The 20,484-nt window shown below is 36.0% G+C and overlaps 1 protein-coding gene across 3 annotated transcripts in view; it reads left to right on the top strand.

Annotated features, from left to right (window-relative positions):
• Positions 1–5,600: 5,600 nt before the first annotated feature.
• glg1b (golgi glycoprotein 1b) overlaps positions 5,601–20,484 on the top strand; it is a 49,291-nt gene continuing 34,407 nt past the window's right edge. The window contains exons 1-3 of one of the 3 annotated variants that reach the window (XM_084123572.1): positions 8,813–8,876; positions 10,023–10,086; positions 20,344–20,373. In XM_084123572.1, coding sequence (XP_083979698.1) covers positions 10,084–10,086; positions 20,344–20,373 — 33 coding nt within the window. In that variant the 5' untranslated portion in view covers positions 8,813–8,876; positions 10,023–10,083. Of the gene's footprint in view, positions 5,962–8,812; positions 8,877–10,022; positions 10,087–17,569; positions 17,656–20,343; positions 20,374–20,484 lie in introns of those variants that run through there. The other 2 variants (XM_084123570.1, XM_084123571.1) reach the window with 2 other exon arrangements.

The raw sequence follows: 20,484 nt of genomic DNA, 5'->3' as shown, positions 1-20,484 counted from the left end.
AAAGTATTCAGCTCAAGGGCTATAGATACAACATACATAAGCCTGCCAATGTAAACCTCTGAAAATAATATTTCACACAATTCTGTCACAGTCGAGCCCTGAATACAATGGAGCAGCAAACAACAGCAACAGAAAGCAACGGACACTGTGCGCGCTTCGGCCTAAAATGCTCAGATCACAAAATCACACAGCCATTTACCAACACTAGTCTAATGATGAATCAGCAGTGTTCCTATTGTTGGAGCATCATAGATGTAACTATGAAGAGTCAAGATTTGTGCTTCAACCACCAAATTGATTAAATTTGTAATAGCCAACAGAGGGGGAAATCAAGCACTTACCATAGACGTCTTTACAACAAAACAATATGTCTGTTGCTGTGATTGAGTGCGAAGGCATCAATGATGTTATCGCAGTCAAGGGTCCTCGTTCTCTCCGTGTTTATAGCCAAAAGTGCCAGATTACTGGTCCTAGCGTCTCCACTGCTGTTCCTCAGGTAGTTTTTTACACGGTCCAGGCAAGAAAAACTGCGTTCACAGCTCACTGATGTGACAGGAAGTGTCAAGGCTATGCATATTAACGTGTACAGGTCCATAAATGCATCTTTATATGGCCGCATTAAGGATAGGAACTCCTGTGTGCTGTGGATGACATGTCCCTGTTCTTCCTTCCTTTGTAGAAGCCGCCACACCTGGTAGAGCTCTGCTGAAGTTGAAGTTGTTTGTCCAAAAACAATGTGTGTTTTGGGCTGAGAGTTGGCACACCTCTCAGTACGTCATTTATCTCTGTTGAAAAGCGCCGATTCATTTCCACCATCAATCTGTCTATAACTGGATAGAAAGAGTGCGTTCTCATGTCATCGGTGTTGTCTGTCTGTGTTCTCTCTATCGGGGCCTCCACAATAAAATCCTCCAGGTGTCGAGTTTTCTGGGTCTGCCTTTTCTCGCGTGAAGTATGTGTTGTGCCTGTGTTTGCTCACAGAGTCTCTGCTTGTTGTTAGATTTCTTTCCACTTAGTGTCTGTGCGCTTTTCTGATAGAGCATTAAGGACAGACTGGGCCAAATCCTCTACCGCAACGAGGTCAAAATTGGGGGCCTGTAGCTGATCTGACATGAACTTTGTTGTTCTAAATAAATCCTCAAACATGATGAGATGCAAAACAAACTTCTCATCGATGATGGCACTGATGGCTCTTGCCTATGTCCTCCGATGTGGGTGTGACTGAGTGATGACATCACGCAGGGTGGCTCGGATAGCAGAGAGAGTTTTCTTGATGGCGCAGATCGCATTATAATGGCACAGTAGATGGCACAGTCTCTTGAGTTCCACTGTTTGTGCTGTCGTGTCGAGCTCTTTTTGTTTTCTCATGAATAGATTGTGCACCACAGATCCAGAAAAAAACTTGTAGAGCATTTGTAGTGTCTCAAAAAACTCTGCTGCAGCGCTGACATTATGTACACAGTCCACTAACACTAAATTCAGCTTGTGTGCATGGCAATGTATATAGATGGCTTGCGGCACCTCCTTTCTGAATTTTTCCTGCACACCATTATTACATTCTGACATCACAGATGCTCCGTCGTAGCATTGACCGACACAGCGATGTATATCAATATTACAATGACTGAGTGTGTGTTTGATGCTGGTTAGCAGAGAGTCTGCATCCAATCCATCTGCGGCAGTGAAATGCAAAAACTCCTCATGCACTTCCCCTGACTCTGGCAGAAATCTGCTCCTTTTTACTTGTATCTTTACTCTCATCCACCAAAACAGCAAAGCACTCGGCATCTCTCACCTCATCACTTATCTTCTTTCTTATCATTTCTGCCATTACAGCAAATATCTCATTTTGAATATCATGGTGAGTGTATTTGGCGTTTGATGGGTTAGTAGCTAACTTCTTGTCCACTGTTGGATCAAACTTAGCAATGACATGCAGCAGCTCACGAAAGTTTCCCAAGTTGTGTGACTCCTCACCCTCTCTGTGACCTCGCTGTGCGATCCCTTGGCAGGCTGTGAAGCGCAGGCTCTCCACCACAGCTTTCATGTATTTTCTGTTTTCCATAACTAACGCAGAATGTCCCTTATCAAGCATGTTTGCTATTTTAGATCCGCTTGTCTCTTTTTGCTTGAACTCATTCCATCCTTCCATTGCAAATTTGTGCCCCATACTTTCATGATGGCTCTTCAGAGATGCTAAAGCTTTCCGCCAGTTGTTAAATCCGTTGCTGCTGCTGGTAAATTTTGGCTCTACATGAAATCCGTGCCCTCGTTTCAGAAAATGCCTACACGCAAAACAAAATGCTGCATCTTTGGCCACGCTGTATTCCAGCCATGAATACTGATCCATCCAACTTTTGTTAAAACTTCTCTGCTGATTCCCAAATTGCCGTGTGGGGTATTTTTGAAGGACTGGCCTTCTTGGGCCCTCTTGAGGATGGTTGCTAATATCACCTGCAGCACAAACCGTAACGTTAGCATCCTCAATGGAAAACGCCGCCGGCGTTTCTCCTTCGTCTTCAAGTTCATCCCCAGGATTTTCTTGTTCCTGGGGCTCTGTGACGACGAGCGGTGTGTCTGCACCTTCACAGTCTCGTTTCCATTCAGGTTGTGACTCAGAACATGGACGTTTAGGGAGCAAAAAACTATCCATTTTGGTGTATTTTACTTTGCTAAATTTCCAAACTCGCTATCAAAAACAAGCTGAAATGCGTTAAGGTCAAAGGTTCACCGGGCGCTGCGCCCATTGGCCAAAGAAGATCACCTGTTATTTTAGACTAAAATATATATTTTTAAAATTATTATTTAATTCCCATTTTAACAACATGAAAAAGACTATTCAAACATGACATTAAAATATAAATATAAAAAATTACAGACATTTCTTGGGGGTGCTGGGCAGGTGCTATGGCTATTATAGGGGGAGCTGCAGCACCACCTAGCTCCTTATTTGCCTAATCTTCACGGTACTTTAGACCTCGGTGGAAACGCAGAAAGCAACATGTCAGGGGGAAAAAAAGTAATTTTTTAGACAAATTGTTCAGGGTAATTTCAGTGGAAACACGGCCAAATTCTACCAATACTTGAGTTTGACTTGAAGCAGCGCTGCACCGAACGATCGGTGTATGACATCAAAGTACAAAGTAAATTTGTATCACTCAGTGTGTTTCTGGCAGCATTTCTCACAAGTCCCACAGGACTACAAACCACGCCCCTGCAAGTTCGCATTCTACTACAGGTTACGCCTCCTGCGAAGAAACAAGCGTGGATGTCATTGACTAAAACCATCTTTTTCAGTAAATTATTTTACGTTCTATGTATGAATGGTTTGTAAGGCTTATATTGCTTTCAAATCTTATGAAGTATGAAATTACATCTATTAGTTAAACATAAAATAAATTATTGAATCACATTAATGGTTAAAAACCTATCCCCCAAGCCTAAACCTTTACCTTAATCTACCCCTAAATAAATATAAATGTACTGTAGTGTTTCATAATTAAAATACTTTAAAAACTGAGGAAAACAAATAGGATAACTATGGCGTCTGGTGATCAACGATCTGTATGCCTTATCACTATGTGGCGATAGCTTAAAAAGCAACCGACAAATACATTGATTAGCTTCTGTTCTAAACCTCCAGGAACTTTTACATGGAGCTTTTCCAGGAGTTTTACAAAAGCTTTGCTGAAGAATTAACACCGTTCCTGGTAGAGATGTTTTTGGAGAGTATTCAGTCAGAAACTTTGCCTTCTAGTTTAACACAAGGACTCCTAACTCTTATAGCCTACCTAAACCTAAAAAAGTTACTTCTTTGATAGATAATTGGTGGCATATCTGTCTTCTCAATAATGATTATAAAATATTAGCTTGGGCTTTGGCCAAAAGATTTAAGTGTGTCCTGAGTTCTGTTATTGATGAGACTCAATCAAGATTTATGCCAAAGAGACATATAGCAACCAAAATATCCATCTTGTACTGGATTTATTAGACTAAAGCGAATTAGTTAATGATGACAGTTTTATTCTTTATTATATACCAGTTTTTTTTCTATCTCTCTAAAAGCAGGGGTTTGGTGATCCATTCTGCAAATTTATAAGCACTCTTTAAGAAATTAAGAATAATTTCAAGATAAATTGGTTAAAACAGTACTTAACAAACCCTGTTTCATTTTGGAATAGTCTTCCCAATCTTGGGAAGGTGGGATGTCTCCCTTTCTTATTGTTATGTAACTACAACATCACTAAATTGCCCTTTAAATTATCAAATCTTAATAAACAAGTGATTTTGGCCTGGCACCTAATATATAAACATAATTTTAGTCCTCACCGTTTTTTTATTTGGAATAATTTATATTCTTTATAAAAATAAATCTTTGTTTTTCCAAGATTGGGTCAATAATAATATTATTTTGACCTCTCAATTAAAAAAAAAAAAAAAAATGCTTATGGACAGTTCCTATTGAGAGTTTTTGAACAGGTATAACATCACTCCACGAGAAATTGCTATTGTGATGGATGCCATTCCTTGTGGGGCCATAACTCTTCTCAAAGACTCAGCTTGACCCCCGTCTCCTTTGTCAGTAGCTCATCCTTTGATACAATGGTTGGGAATTTAATTTTTTTTTTTTTATCTAACTCTTCTGGTTGGAACAGGAGAATTAGACAGGTATTTCAGATTGAGATTTGAGATTGTTTTTCTTCCATGCATTGTGTCCTACTGGAATGGCCAGTTTATCGACATTCCATGGAAGAATGGGGATTTCATTTTTAATAACCATTAAGGTAAAGGACGTCTTACAAAGTACTTAATCTTTTTAGCCTGTGAAGCTAATTCAAAAAGATGTTTCCTGACATTAACTCTTTTTTCTTTCTTTTTTTGTCTTTTTTCTCATCTCTTCTTGGAATGTTCAAGTCTGTTCTGGAAGGAGTTTTTCTTTGTTTTTCAAAGATGTTTTTTTTGGTTATCACAACTTTGATAAAGATGTAAAGGACCAATATTTTTTTTAATACATTTATTTATTTTCCTAGCAAAGTTTTCTTACACTAATGTAAATTTCAGGGTGCTAAGCCCTACTTTTTCGTTTTTTTGTTAGGAACTTAAATCCTACCTGGACACTCTCCTTACATCCAGCAACTCCAGAGCCTTTAAAACTGTCTCACTGTGTCATTGTTATGGTATTTTCCTGACTTTGTAACCTTTAATTGAATTCCCAATTGTATTACCCCTGGCATTGGTTTTGCATTTTCTTAGTAACAATATATGAGGTGAGTCCTATCGAACTCGTCAAGTTTTCTGAGGCGGACTCGATTTACTGATCCCACTATGACGAAGGTCATACGGTTGCTTGGTAACCTTCCCGGAGTGTCTTTTACTTAACTTAATTCACATTCATGGTCCATGCCTTTCTCGTAGTAAGAATCTTTTATTGGACAGCTGTTTGAGGCTTATTTACGAGCGTGAGATATATAGCCAATCAGTAAAGCTTACTGGGCCTACGTCACTTTACGTAATTAATATTCATAAGCAAAGCCTTCGCCGTAGTAGGGTTGTCTGGTCAGCGCTGTATCTTCAGCAGCAAGAGTCAGTCAGTCAGTGGGGAGCTTGATTCAGCTGTTGTGGCCGAAGATGGCGGCGTGTGGACGTGTTCTGCTGCTGCTGCTCCTCATGTCTCTCTGCCTTCTTACCGTGCAGGCTCTTAAACCTCTTCCAGGTTTCGGGAATGTCCATCCTCCGGCTGTCGCCATGAACCAGCAGTTCAGAGCCGCGCCACCGAATCCCGGGAATAACGCCGTTGCTGCTGCCGCTGCCGCCGCGTCCTCCGGTTTTCAGTCTCGAAGATCCACCGGCTGGAAGCTGGCAGAAGAGCAGGCCTGCCGGGACGACGTGACCCGGCTGTGTCCAAAACACACCTGGACAAATAACCTGTCTGTACTGGAATGCCTGCAGGACAAAAAGGAGGTGAGCAGGAATCCTAATGATGATGCTTATTTTTCTATAATTATATGCATTTAAAAATTAACAGATACATAATAATTTTACACAATACATTTTATATATATAATTGTGTTAATATTTTTTTAATAATACTTGTTTGTAGTATTTTATATATATATATATATATATATATATATATGTATATATATATTTATATATATATATATATGTATGTATGTATAATGTATTTGTATTATTATTATTGTAAACTTGAACTCAGGGTGATATTTTTGTTTTATCTTCTGTCATTTAGCTTTGTTAATTTCACACTGATAAGTGAAGTAGACAAGCTTTCCAGATCTAAACTCCTATTGAAACAATTTTGTTCAAATATTATCTATTTATTTTGTTAAAGGCTCCATGAAATGCCCTGTTGAATACACTTGTCTGTCTTCCCTGTTTTGACCAATGAGGTCCATAATATCTGATATAAACTCAGAAATGTGTTAGCATTTCTGTTTATCTCAAGTGCAGTTTCTCAGTTCTGAGGCCAGGTTGTTTTCACCCAATCATTTGAGCTGTAAATATAGGCTACCACTACCATGTGACAAACTATTGTGGATCTACAGGGAAATTACATCCTGACCACGTTTTCACAGAGTCTTTAATCGCAGGTGCGTAAGCTTTGACTCTGACTGTAACATCTAAATGAATAAGTAAATGTTTAGGCTATATATAAATAAGGAAACATTATTATTTTTCTCTGCATTTATAGCTGCACAAACACAGACCTTTAATGTGAATTGGACTAATTAAAGAACAACCTTAAAAACTTGATTTGTCTTTTGTAGTTTGCCGTGCCGTGCTTGTTGGCACAGTGGCCTAGTTGTGTGGATGAGGAAATTATTACAGGATAACTTTTGTCCTGCCACAGCTGATGTCCAAGTCTTATTTTCATAATAAAATTAGTTTGGAATGATAAAGTCTTGATGCTTACATCTTTTGTACAATAATAATAATAATCCAACAATAGTGTATATAAAATATGTTTTCTGAAGCCATACAATAGTTTTGTGTGCTGAACAAGACTAAACAAATAGTTTCAGTGTCTTAGACACCAAACTTTCTGTGGTGTGTCTTGATGCACCATATTTGAATTTATGCAAATTAAAGAACATAGAATTCAAGATCTACTTTCACAGTGAAAAATATCTAAAATTGTAGTCTTTTTTTTTTTTACCCAAACTATCATACGGCTTCTCACTTGTAATATAGTGCACAAGTTCAACTAACTTTTAATGTATACTTTACTGTTTCTTTTTGGAGTGTAAAAGTCCCTGGTCACTAAACAAAAAAAAGAAAAGAAGACTTTTATCTGTGATCTTGATGTGATCTAAGACATGTATGCTTATTAAACATGAGCATAAAAAAATAAATATGCTCATGTTTAATAAGCAATGTTTTACTTAAACATTTGTTTTAAGCTACTCCTCCGTCACTGCTTAGCCTCTGATGGTGCACCACTTTTCATCTGGCAATCACAAGGGCCAAGGTTCATTTGCAACTAGACACAAATTAATTTAAGCCGAGAAACATCTTACAGCAGCAGTTTTCTCCACTAGACTTTCACAACCTCTTGAACTTCTGTTGAAATGTCTCTTATATCGGAGTCTCGCCCACAGTATGCTAAAATCTAGCTCTCATTACAGCCACAGCTTTAAACCCATATTGATGGCACTATGCCTCTCTCTCTCTCTCTCTCTCTCTCTCTCTCTCTCTCTCTCTCTCTCTCTCTCTCTCTCTCTCTCTCTCTCTCTCTCTCTCTCTCTCTGTCTTCAGTAATTCACTGACTCAGGCTCTCATTAGTGTTGAAGCGAGGTCTTGCTCTCTGGTCCGTGATAACTAATTTCTACACCTGAGGGACATTTCAGATAGTGGTCTGCCTGAAACATGGCTATTATGCGTGTCCCATTTAGGGTGTCGAATCTTTGTTTCGTTAGCCTTGAAATGCAATTTGATGTACGCTTCGAGTTCATTTCTTTTTAATCATCCATTCATGCCTCTGAAAATTGAAATGTGGGTGGCTTCATTTCTTGCTCTGATGTATTCGGTGGTAATATGCTTGTAGTAATTGGTCTAAATGCTGTCTATGGGCAATATGTGCACTTGGTGTGCTGTAGCTTGCAGAGAACATCTAACATATATATGTGTGTGTGTGTGTGTATATATATATATATATATATATTAGCCTATGTAGTGCTGTCAAATCGATTAATCGAGATTAATCGCATCTAACATTAGTTTTTGTTTACATAATAAATGTGTGTATATTTTATTATTTATTATTTATATATATATAAATATATATATATATATATATATATATATACACACACACACATAGGCACACACACACACACACACATATATATATATATATACACATATTCTCACACACACACACACACACACACACATATAAATATAATAATGTGTATATATGTATGTGTATATATTTATGTTAGATGTGATTAATCGATTTGACAGCACTAGTAATTTATGTATTAGTAATTATTCACTTTTTTGTGGTGCATTTTTTTGGACAAGTATCGGGGTAGTATGTATAGTATTTATTTATTTGGAGTTGCAATCACTTTTTAAATTTTTTTTGGACAAGTACCTTAGTAATATATGTATATGTAAATATGTAATTATAATCTATGTATACAAAAGAACCACTACAAGCATCCATGCCAACAGCAGTCCATTGGTTTTGGCATTGGCATTGAGCTGTAAACTCATCCTTCAGTCTCACCTCCTGCACCACACGCCAAGTTCATTTGCCCGCGAACGGTTGCTTCAGCAGTCCGGACCGCGGCTCTAATTATTGGGATAATTGCTTTGCAGAGGCTCGGTAACAGCTGTGGCCTTCTGAAGAGGTAAATGATGTCCATAAATCTTTCTCCCATCTCCCTGAGGTCAGACCCCTCCGGGTCGGCCTTTTTGTGAACGAACCCTTGCAAACGCTTGAAGGAGGGAGGTAAGGTGGTCGTGGCACAGCTGCAGCACGTCTGTCTCAATGTAATTTGCATTTTTAGCAGGTTCCTCTACTGGTGGGACGGCGTGGTTGGTTTATTGTAAACAAAGCCGCTAGCGTGACTGATATGAGAACCTCCCGCGGGGATCCGGGGTTGAGGGGAGACATCCTGATAAAGTAAATGAAGGAGCTTAGCTCTTAATCAAACATTTGTTTGATATAGCAGAATGGAATGAATAAGGCAGCTAATCGATTGTGTTTTTGCATTTTCTTTTTTTCAAATGAGCTACCTCATTTTTTTTGTGTAGGCCTATGTGTATGTTTTTGTTGACTGTAAAGCTATTAGTTTGGAAATATCTGTGTGAAACACTAATGAATCTAAAATGAAGGGAAATTAACTCTTTCAGTGTTCCGCTGAAGGGGAAATCATGTCTTGTGGCTTTGACAGCTCACAGCATGATGGTCTTGGTGTGACCAGGCCTGATGTTTCTTCTTCTGTTTCTTAAAATGCTTCCTCTCTCTCTTATGCTTCTGGACATTTACGTTTATTGTATTCCTCATTATTTTCAGTGATGATTCTTACAAGATTCTCATTACTCTAATTTAATGTTTTAATATTTAAATCAGGCAATATAACTAATGTAATTTAAAAATATTTTACTTTATATTTCATAGAGATTTTTGCATTATTGTAATAAGATTTGGGTGGATGTGAAAAATAATGCAAAATAATGTCAATAATGGTTTTAAAAATAGCCTTAAAGGGGTGGTATAATGCCCTTATCACAAGATGTAAAATAAGTCTTTGATGTCCCCAGAGTGTGTATGTGAAGTTTTAGCTCAAAATACCCCACAGATATTTTTATATAGCATGTTAAAATTGTCAATTTTTGAGGGTTAGCAAAAACGCACCGTTTTGTGTCTGTTTCTTTAAATGCAAATGAGCCGCTGCTCCCGGCACAGGGGGCGGAGCTTCAACAGCTTGTGTCGTTTTACCTCACAGACATGCACTGAAAATTTCAAAAACTTTTAACCTTTTATGATTCAGACAATGATGGAGAGACTCAAGAAGAAGTGACAACATGTAGAATGCAACAGGACGTTTCTGAATGGTTAGTTGATGAATTTATGTAGTTTATGTGTAGTTATCTTCTAGTCATTGATTACATATTCTGTCATGATAATCTATAAATTGTGTTCCGGGGCCGGGGTTTATGTAAATTTTAGGGTTGGTGATGTCACTAACCCGGGAGGAATGTCGTGTAGTCCCTATTTCAAGAGGAAATATGATTTAGAAATGTTCTTGATTTCACTTTTTAATTGGTGAGGGTCAGTGTTGAATAATTGCTTTCATTTTGACTAATGGTGCAGAAATCCTGTAGTGGCTTGAACAAAGGCAAGTCTCTGACTGCTATTGTCAGAGGAAAAGCTATCAGATATCATAGTTTTGACTGTCAGTAAATGTGTTGCAGTCACAAAAATGGGCTTGCAGGACTGCAATCATGTGGTTGTTCTTCAGCCATTCTTTTTTCGTTTGTCTGCTTTGGTCAAAGGCGTGACATGTTTTTGACCTCTCAACTGATGTTTGGCCAATTTTTATTGCTTTTTTTTGATGACAGACAGTGGAACACTTTTTAAAATTGCCAGCCAATATTTTTCTTGCCTTGTAAGGACAAAACTGCTATTCTCTACTGTAGCTTTGATCCATTAATTCAACAGTCTCGAAACATTATTAAAATGGAAGCCATGGGCCTTTTTTTAGGGGTTTGAACTTTTTCTTAGTCTGATGTGAATCTGATTATTCATTGTGACTTCTAATTCTTTGAACAATGTTGTCGTCTAAAAATAAACATCCTGTAGGCTGTTTCCATCTTGTTAACTTTGCCACATAAAAGATTTAGCACGAATGGCAATGAGGAACGTCTGATGTTGTTTACCTCTGTAGTGTAAGAACAGGTGTTCTTGTAGCACTCGGATTATTATAATTCATGTCTTCTAGCGATATGACAAAGTGTACGTCCGTGCAGTATGAGTATGACAGACAATCAATTTATATATGCATGTATGCATGTATGTCTGTCATTGACAAATAAAGCTTCAAAAAAGGTGTTTTTCAAAACTGATGTAATGCATATTTTTGTAAGCAATGTGTTTAAACAATTTTTAGTTGTTAAATAACATTTCAAAATGTTTAAATACATTTTTTTACATTTTATGTCAGGTAGTTAAACCATTTTTTAACCAAACCAAACCTGGTTTAACCATTTTTACCATTTGTATATGAAAGGTTTCATACCAAAAATTATGCCATAGTATTAAGTTTTTAATTTTGTATTATTAAGACTCAATTTTAATTAGTTTTCTTAGTCTGTTTATTTGTTTGGACCGTTGCACCACCTGATATTTTGGGGGTTTAAGATAACAAAACATAAAATAATGTGTATTATTTAAATTTACTAAAAATGAATTCAAACTAAATAGGTTTTATAGAATAAAGTGATATGTCATGCATTTATCAAATTATTTTAAAAGGAAATTATGCACTTGGTACTCATGTCAGTAACACACATAGCCTACGTATATACTGTATACAGTAATGGTCAAAAGTTTTGAAACATTAATTTTAATGTTTTTGAAAAAAGGTCTCTTAAGGCCCTTTCACATTGGACGCGATTTTGACGCACGAATAATTCGCGCGATGGGTTTATTTTTTGATCAGCTGTTTGTGTAATGAGTGCTTCCACACCGAACGCGAATGTGCTGCGGCGAAAAAACGACTTTTATTTTTTTCGCTTCGATGTCGATTTTTTTTTTACTTTTGCGGCGACAGAATAGGCTTCAGCCAATCATATACTACAAGGACAACAATTTGAAAGACAATGTGTGGCGTAGCATTGCCAACCAACTCGGTTATCTTGACTGTGAGTATGTTGTGTAGTCCTGTGCTGTGTAGGCTAGCAGGCCAAACTACATTTGGGATAGAAAGCGAACACTATTATCGTCAAAGATAGAGACAGAGACCGTGTTTACTTTGAACACGTAACAAAATGTAGTGAGACTATTTAGGGCTGCTTTTAGTATACTATACATTCTTTCTGTGATATCTACAGTTTCTAGTCGAATGATTTTTAACTTACTTCGTGTGTTACATGTAATGTGTAGTGACATTACAAAACGCACTGTGTTTAGTTGAAGACGCAAAAAAACCTGTGCACATTAGCATACTCCCCTTCAGACTCGCTGTTCTGTAAGATTGGGTGCACCCAAAACCTTCTTTTCTGTCTTTTAAATAAAATGAAAAGCTCGTCTTCACTGGATGCTATGACTATGACTGGATGATGATGATGATGAAGTGTCCATGTTTTCTCAGCTGTCGGCGCGATTCGCGCGAAAGTTTTGGAATGTTGAAGCTCTCTGAACGTCACAGACGTCGCAAATTCGCGTCGCGGCTGATGTGAATGGTTTTGATGCGAACTATTCGCACACGAACTATTCGCTTTTTCGTTTCGCTTTTTCGTTACGCATCCGGTGTGAAAGGGCCTTAATGCTCATCAAGCCTGCATTTATTTGATCGAAAATACAGGAAAAACAGTAATATTGTGAAATATTATTACAATTTAAAGTAATGGTTTTCTATTTTACTATAAAATATAATTTATTTCTGTGATGCAAAGCTGAATTTTCATCAGCAATCATGTGACACAGTCTTCAGTGTCACACGATCCTTCAGAAATCATTCTAATATGCTGATTTATTATCGTCATAAATTTATTAAATAAATAAAAATACAGTAATGTTTCCAAACTTTTGACCGGTAACTGTATACACACACACACACACACACACACACACACACACACACACACACACACACACACACACACACACACACACACACAATGTATTGATGTCAAGTGAAATATATAATATAATTATTTTACTATGTATATACACTTTAAATTTCAATTATAATAATTATGAAATTTCAATTATAATATTATGAAATTTCAATTATATTGAAATTATACACAGGTATATATATATATATATATAGAATATATATATATATAGAGAGAGAGAGAGAGAGAGAGAGAGAGAGAGAGAGAGAGAGAGAGAGAGAGAGAGAGTCAATAAAACAGACTTACCTATACGTGGGTTTGACAAAAATTGTTTTGTAGAATATAATTTTTGTTGTACTTTGATTAAGGAAACAGTCCGGGTGATTTTCTAGAATGCACATGTTATTTTTGTGTTTTATATTTAATTTGCAGTGTCTTTATATGCGCTTTATAAATTTCAAACTATCCCATTGTTATCTGTTGCTATTTCCAGTGGCAGGTTGAAGGGTTATTTTGGTCATATTTTTTTTAGTTTATTACCCATTCAGCAGTGACATTTTTCTTTGCCGCCTGAGAATTGTCATATACATTCAGCTGGCCTTGTTTAATGCACTACAGACAGAAACCTGAGCCTTCATTTGCCTTTATAAGTAAATAAAGTTAGTAAGGGATCTGCTTTTTCTCACTCAAAATAAAGATAAGCACCCAGTTGAATCACTCAGTCGATTTCCCTGCATTACTGCCACATTCACTCTTGCACCTGAGTGAGGAGGGATGTTTTATTCACTGAAAGTGCATCTCACTGAACAGAAACCAGAGCCCGTTTCAGAGGGCGAACAGACGCTGGGTTGTATTCTCTCCACTTTCCACATCTTTCAGAGTCGTGCTGTGATCATTGCACTTGGCAGGCCCTTAAGTGGTTATGCTACAACATATAATATTAAACACGACCACTGTTCCCTCCATGCTTCTTCTGTGACACTCCTCCCAGTCTGTATAGATTCACAAAAACAGTTTCAAATAGTGACGCTTCATTAATTAGGCTCAAGGGAAAGGATTATACCAAGTTCAGCACAAGTTAAGCTCAAATGACATCATTTATGGCATAATGTTTATAACCGCAAAAATTTAAAGGGTTAGGCCTACTTCAATTTAAAAAAAATATGGAACACGGTGGAAAATTACTGTTAAAATACTCGATCATAAATCAACATTTCATTTGCAAGTGCAGGAGGTAGCTTTCTGGGAGGTGAGAATGTAGCTTTCTTGTTGACGTTGGTTCATCCATGACTTGTTCCGTCTACTCTTTATTACTTATGACGAACCCTGAACCCGGTGCGCAGGTCAAAGAGATGTCACAGCAAACACAGATGTTGGTGTCACAGCAAAGAGATTTCTGTCCCTCACAACTGATTTATTTTACCAGCAAAAGCAGAAATTATAATTTTATAAACCTTGTCAGAAAATAATGACGTGAATATTTTAGGTGAGCATGCTCAAAAGAGATCAGTTTACCATCCATCCTGTCAGATTCAGTCAGAGCAAGATAAGGTTTGTTTATAAAGTGAACAGTAGTACAATTTAGTAATTAAATTATTGGCTATTGAGATTTATCACAAAATTGTTCATTATATATCCAAATGGTCATTAATCTAACAGAACCCAAACCATTACTGTAAATTGCTTAATTGTCACTGCATGTCTAATTTGCATTAAGCCCTGCAGATGTATTTTTTCAAACCATTGGTCAGTAGTTTTCTCCATTTATGTTGCTTCATAAAAGCCTATTTTATGAAAGATTGTGTTTTTCAACATATTTTCAGCTTAGTTATGTGAAGCAAACATAGACTCAGGTCGGAAATTCTACTTGTTGTGATTGTTTTTAACTCAAAATAAAAATAAAAATGCACTGGCATGTTGTAAGAAACATTTTTTATGAAATAAACAAGGAAAAATTTTAATAAATTAAATTTAACTGTTTATGTATGTTTGTTAAATACACAGTTAAAAACAAAACAAAAAACAATTGTTTATTTTTGAATGTCATCAACAAAACCCAAAATAATGTATCACGGTTTTCATAAAAATAATAAGCAGCACGACTGTTTTCAACATTGATTAATAATCAGAAATGTTTCTTGAGCAGCAAACCAGCATATTATAATGATTTCTGAAGGATCATGTGACACTGAAGACTGGAGTAATGATGTTGAAAATTCAGATCTGCATCACAAGAATAATTTACACTTTAAATAAAAAACGTTCAATAATATTTTACAGTGTTACTGTTTTTTTACTGTTTTTTTATCGAATAAATGCAGCCTTTGTGAGCAAAAGAGACATATAAAAGACAAATCTTACCGTCTCAACTTTTGTTTGGTAGGGTACCTTTTTTTTTGGGTGTATCTAGTTTTATTTGAAATGATTTTCCTTCGAAGCAAAGTATCAGCCAAGTTAAACATTATCTCACTACTTTAGAAGGATGTTTGGGAAAAGACTTTGTCCCTCCCTATTGTAAAACATTTATCTTCCCTTTTAATTATTCTTCAGATGGTCTTATAGTCCTGCAACAAAACTACTATACTTTCATACTAAGGAATTGTTTGGCTTTTTGAAGCCTGTTTTTTCAGAGCAGGACTGGGTTTCTGATTAAACTCGAATTGCACAAAACAATTAGTCAGACATTTTGACACTTCTGATTTTTTTATTTTTTTTTGTCTTGTTTGTTATCAAACATCTCAGTTTCAGGATCAATCCCTCATTTTAATACAGTCGTGTCTCCTGAAACTTTGCAGTGTGTAAAAAATAAAGTTGCTGTCATAAATTTTAAAATGCAATCAACTTAAATTAATAAGTAATTTCAACTTAAATTACATTAAACTGACTGAAGTTGAATCTTGTTGTCATAACTTAATCTTATTGATCATGTCATTTTTTTTTAGTGTACTTGACAGCATGACAAATAAAAATGTTATTCAAATTATGAATAGGTTATATCAAAAAATCAATCAAAGAGCGCTATCTTTATAGTCAATGAAGCTGATATCACCTCGGTTCGGCTGAAGCGCAAGCTCACTGACTGAGTGAAAACTCTCGTTATAATAAACAAATCTGTCTTTATACCTCGTATATATACTCTGGTGTATAGAGCAGATTTTGATTAACTTAACACCTCTGATTGGCCATTGCATTTACACACTCGACAAGCATGTCTGTGATTGGCTACAATGCTCAACACTGCAAAAACAAGTTGTAAATCTAAACCTTTGATGCTCTTCACAGAGCGCTCACACAAATATGCACGGGAGAGTTTGAAAGTAGTGCCTGTCACCGGGTACCGGATTGACCCGGTATTCGATACTACCGTTACTGCAGAAAGACTGGTACCGTTAAGTTTTTAAAGTATTGACTTGGTACCAAAGTACCGATAAATATGACAACCCCAGTCAGACAAGTTATAAAAGAACTGGAGAGTTGGTTGTTATTATTAACCAGACTTTGGTTGTTATTTTTCTTTTGAATGTTGTAGGAAAGCTCTTATTGGGTCATAACCAACACTCATCATTGAAAAAAATAAGATGGATTGCCAACTATTAGTAGAAATCATTGGGGAGCTTTAAAACGGTACATTTGCATTCACAGATGTCTGCAGTCTACTAGAAATTGTAATAGGAAGTGTTTGTCAGCCTAGACTGCAGTTATTATTCAACCCACATTGTCTGATGTGGATTATGGAGAAAATGGTCCAGTGGTCTATAATACTTCCTTCTGCTTCTTAATGAATCAGACTGACTTACAGTTTAGAAGATAACTGATATTCATTGTATAGAGACCATTGACATTTCAACTGTTCCACCCACCCGACCACCTTTCATTGCTATGTGATCCAAAACTCATGCCTTGTTAGTTTTTATTTTTTTTAAATTGATCACAGGATACATGAACCAAATTAATTGAAAAAGAAAGTGTCACTGAAGATTGATGCCACTAATAAAAACTGTAGTGATTTTACTGTAGTTCGAACAAGTGAATCCCAGCAGACTTCTGTGAACCCTTGAACCAAATCGTCCAAATTCAAGCTTTATCAAATTATTACAGGAAAGCAAGCAATGTGTAATCTCTCAGAATTAGTAGATGATCCATGTATGCCCTGACCACCCTGTAATCACAGAGCCCTGACGTACAAATAGAAATATCCTGTTCTGGCTCCCGACGAGAAACTGGATGATTGATCCGGGTGTGGTTACTGAGCTCAGATATCAGTATGTTCCTATTTAGAGCCTGTTATGTGGTTCTGTGGCAATATCGTCTTCTGATCCCCTTCATGAACGTTGACGATGAATCTGTTTAGTTGTTTTATGTGGGTATAGAACACTAATGGTACTAGTTTTATCAGCTGTTGGTTAAGTGCTATGAGGATTCAGTACACATATTTTTATTTTTAATGTAAGAATGTCACAAAAACAGGACCAGGTCTTCCTAAAATCTGTCTGTCTTTAGCTCTCTATCTGTCTGTCCTATAAAGGCCAATCAGAAGGACCGATCAGATGACACTAAACTCACGAGACATTTTTTTCTCTATGTGCTGCTAAAATTGGTTCTCTACATTCACCGGTCTGGCAGTTCTACCAGGTGTCTGAAAAGGACAATAAATTTGCAGTGTCTTTGCGGAGAGTGGAGACATTGCATTGACAGCAACCCTACAGCAATGACAGCAAGTAAGCTTTCTGTGCGCGCGCTCCAAACCAGAGTGGAACATGGACAGGCAAAGTGAACTTTTAGTTTCAGGTTTGCGACTAAATGGTTAAATACACACAGAAATATATCAAATTGTCCAGTTTGGTGAGTATTCGCTTAAACACTGTCGGTTATGTTTTAAGTGAACATAAACAGTTGGGAAATAAACTGCATGTGTAACAGTATAATGGATCTGTGCATTCAGTTTTAAAGTGACAGCAACCTAATAATACTGCTGCCATCTGTGTCAATGTTGATCAAACAAGAAAAGACAAAGAGAAAATCACTATTAGATTAGGATTAATCTATATTTAATTTATACAGTGAAGACTATGCAGACAGTGTTGTTTCACATTTGATTACTTTCTGTTGATAAAGACACTTCTGTTTTTTATTTATTTTACAGGAATGCTATATTTGTTAAGCTCTAAGCTGTTCCTATTCACCTCTAAGGCCCTGTATCCACCAATGCGTTTTTTCACGCAGCTGGCATATTTTTCTAATTGTTTTCATTGGGAGAGCCGCATTTTTAAAACGGCATGAGCGTAGTAACGAGACGCCGGGCATCTTTTCCACGCCGAAGTGCTGTTTTTTACCGGTCGCCGAGAGTTGAAGAACAGCTGTCCAATCACAGTGGAGGAGGGGCGGGACAAATACCACACCGACCAACCACCACGTTTCGCTTGTTCAACTTCAACAGATGACAATAAGAAGCATAATAATGGAAAAATTATTTAAAACTAGAGCTAGAGCAAATACATTACATTGTATCGACATTTTTATATAGAAACAACACAGAAACAAACCATCTGTGATATGAGTTACAAGTAACACTTCCGCGGATATTCCATATCATAGCAAACAAAGGGTCTCAACTGGAAACCCCACCCCCCCCCACCCCACCCCCCTGGAAACCCCACCCCCCCGCTGCGCTAAACAAAATGCTCTCAAGTGCCCACAGCTAGGCGTTTTAACATTGCTAGAGCGCCTAACATTTTCAGCTGGCTAAAAACACTTTGGTGGACAAGCAGCCTTAAAGAGGATATGGTATATGCTGCATATGTTGCTTGCCAATAAATAAAGAATTGTCAATTCATAAGACTTTCTCATCTCTTAATTTTTTTTATACTTAAAATACATTGTTGTTAAGAATAGTATTTATTTCGGTGATTGGGATTGGTGATTGTGACTGTGTCTTTCTGTCAATCTGTCTATCAATTTGTCTCTCTGTAGTATTCATAATTTATTATATTTTTAAAAAATAAATAATTTAGTTTTATATGTATATATTTATAATGCATATTATTTATATAATAATTGGTGCATATATATATATATATATATATATATATATATATATATATATATATAAATTCTTATTAATATATATATAAATATATATATATATATATATATATATATATATATATATATATATATATATATATAATTCTTATTAATATATAAATTCTTATTAATACTCTCGATCAACTTTTTAATGTACACTATATCTTCTTTTGTGTCCACGTTGGCAGGTTTGTTTTGATGTCTGAGGGCAACTGAAGGATGACACATTATTATCAAGCCATTGTTAGAGCATTGTATGTTAATGCACATTGATTTTTGCCTGTTTGACTCTGTTGTTGTCGTCCCCTGACAATTGCTAATTGCATTTTCATGCTCTGTGAGTCACTCAGCAGTTGTTTACTGTGCTAGGTTAGAGACTGTGGTTATTGACAGTTTGCAGACTGTGGTCTTACCCTGCTAGAATGAGAAAAAACAGACATACTGCTGAAATAATGAATTTTGTTGAGGAAGGAAAACTAGAAGTCACAAGGCATTCTCTTTATGTGCTTGAATTATTAAGAGGCTTTAATGTTTTGTTACATAGCTGATATTTACTGCATTGCAATTACGACAGGAACGCTATCAGAATTTCATATCAAGGACCAGAACTATCCGTACTTCTATATGCTTAACAGCGTCTTTAACTGTTTAACTCTTATTTATAATGATAATGTTGGCGTTTGTGTTTTTGTTTGTTTTATTTGTAAAGCAAATGTGTCTGCATTGGAAGATACTGTATGTACTCAGTCAAAGATATAACTAAAACAAAAAGAATCTATTCTGTTTCATAAATTTGGGATTTTAAAAATGTATCAACATCGGTTGATTCTGGACCATGAATTAGATTGTGTGATTTTAATTTTATTTTAATTTTTATATTTTATTTTATTATGGTAACACTTTACAATAAGGTTTCCTTAGTTTGCATTAGTTAACTACTTTAGTTAACATGAACAAAGAATGAACAATACTTATACAGCATTTATTAATCTTAGTTAATGTTAGTTTTTACATTTACTAATACATTATTACAATCAAATGTTGTATTTGTTAACATTATAGGGTAATGCACTGTGAACTAACATGAACAATCAATGAACAGCTGGATTTTTATTAACTAACATTCATTAAAAAAGATTAATAATACTGTAACAAATGTATTGCTCATTGATAGTTCATGTTAGTTAATAAATGAACTAATGTTAACAAATGAGACCTTATTGTAAAGTGTTTTTTATTTTATTTACTTTTTTGATTTATTTTATTTTTAAATTATATAATATTTTTGTCTTTATTTACTGCCAGCAATATAGCTTTACTGCCATGATTTTCAGACTATAAAACTTAAGTGTTGGAAATCATTCTGAATAAATTAATAAGGAGAAGGAAATGAAGTGAAAAGTAAAAGACACATTTAAAAAAATTCTCTCTCTCTTTCTTTTACAGGACACAGAGATTTCTACGGACTGCAACCATGTAAGTACTCAAAAAGCCCTGCCTTTAATAATAATTATCATCTGCGTTCTACTGTCCTTCAGTATGACTCATCTCCTTCACAGCTTCACAGCTTAACACTTCTCTTATGGT

Source organism: Abramis brama (assembly GCF_963993115.1).
Source record: "Abramis brama genome assembly, chromosome: 9".
In the NCBI taxonomy this organism is placed as follows: domain Eukaryota; kingdom Metazoa; phylum Chordata; class Actinopteri; order Cypriniformes; family Leuciscidae; genus Abramis; species Abramis brama.
Note: the sequence above shows the minus strand (reverse complement) of the source record. Positions and strands in the feature narration are given on the sequence as shown.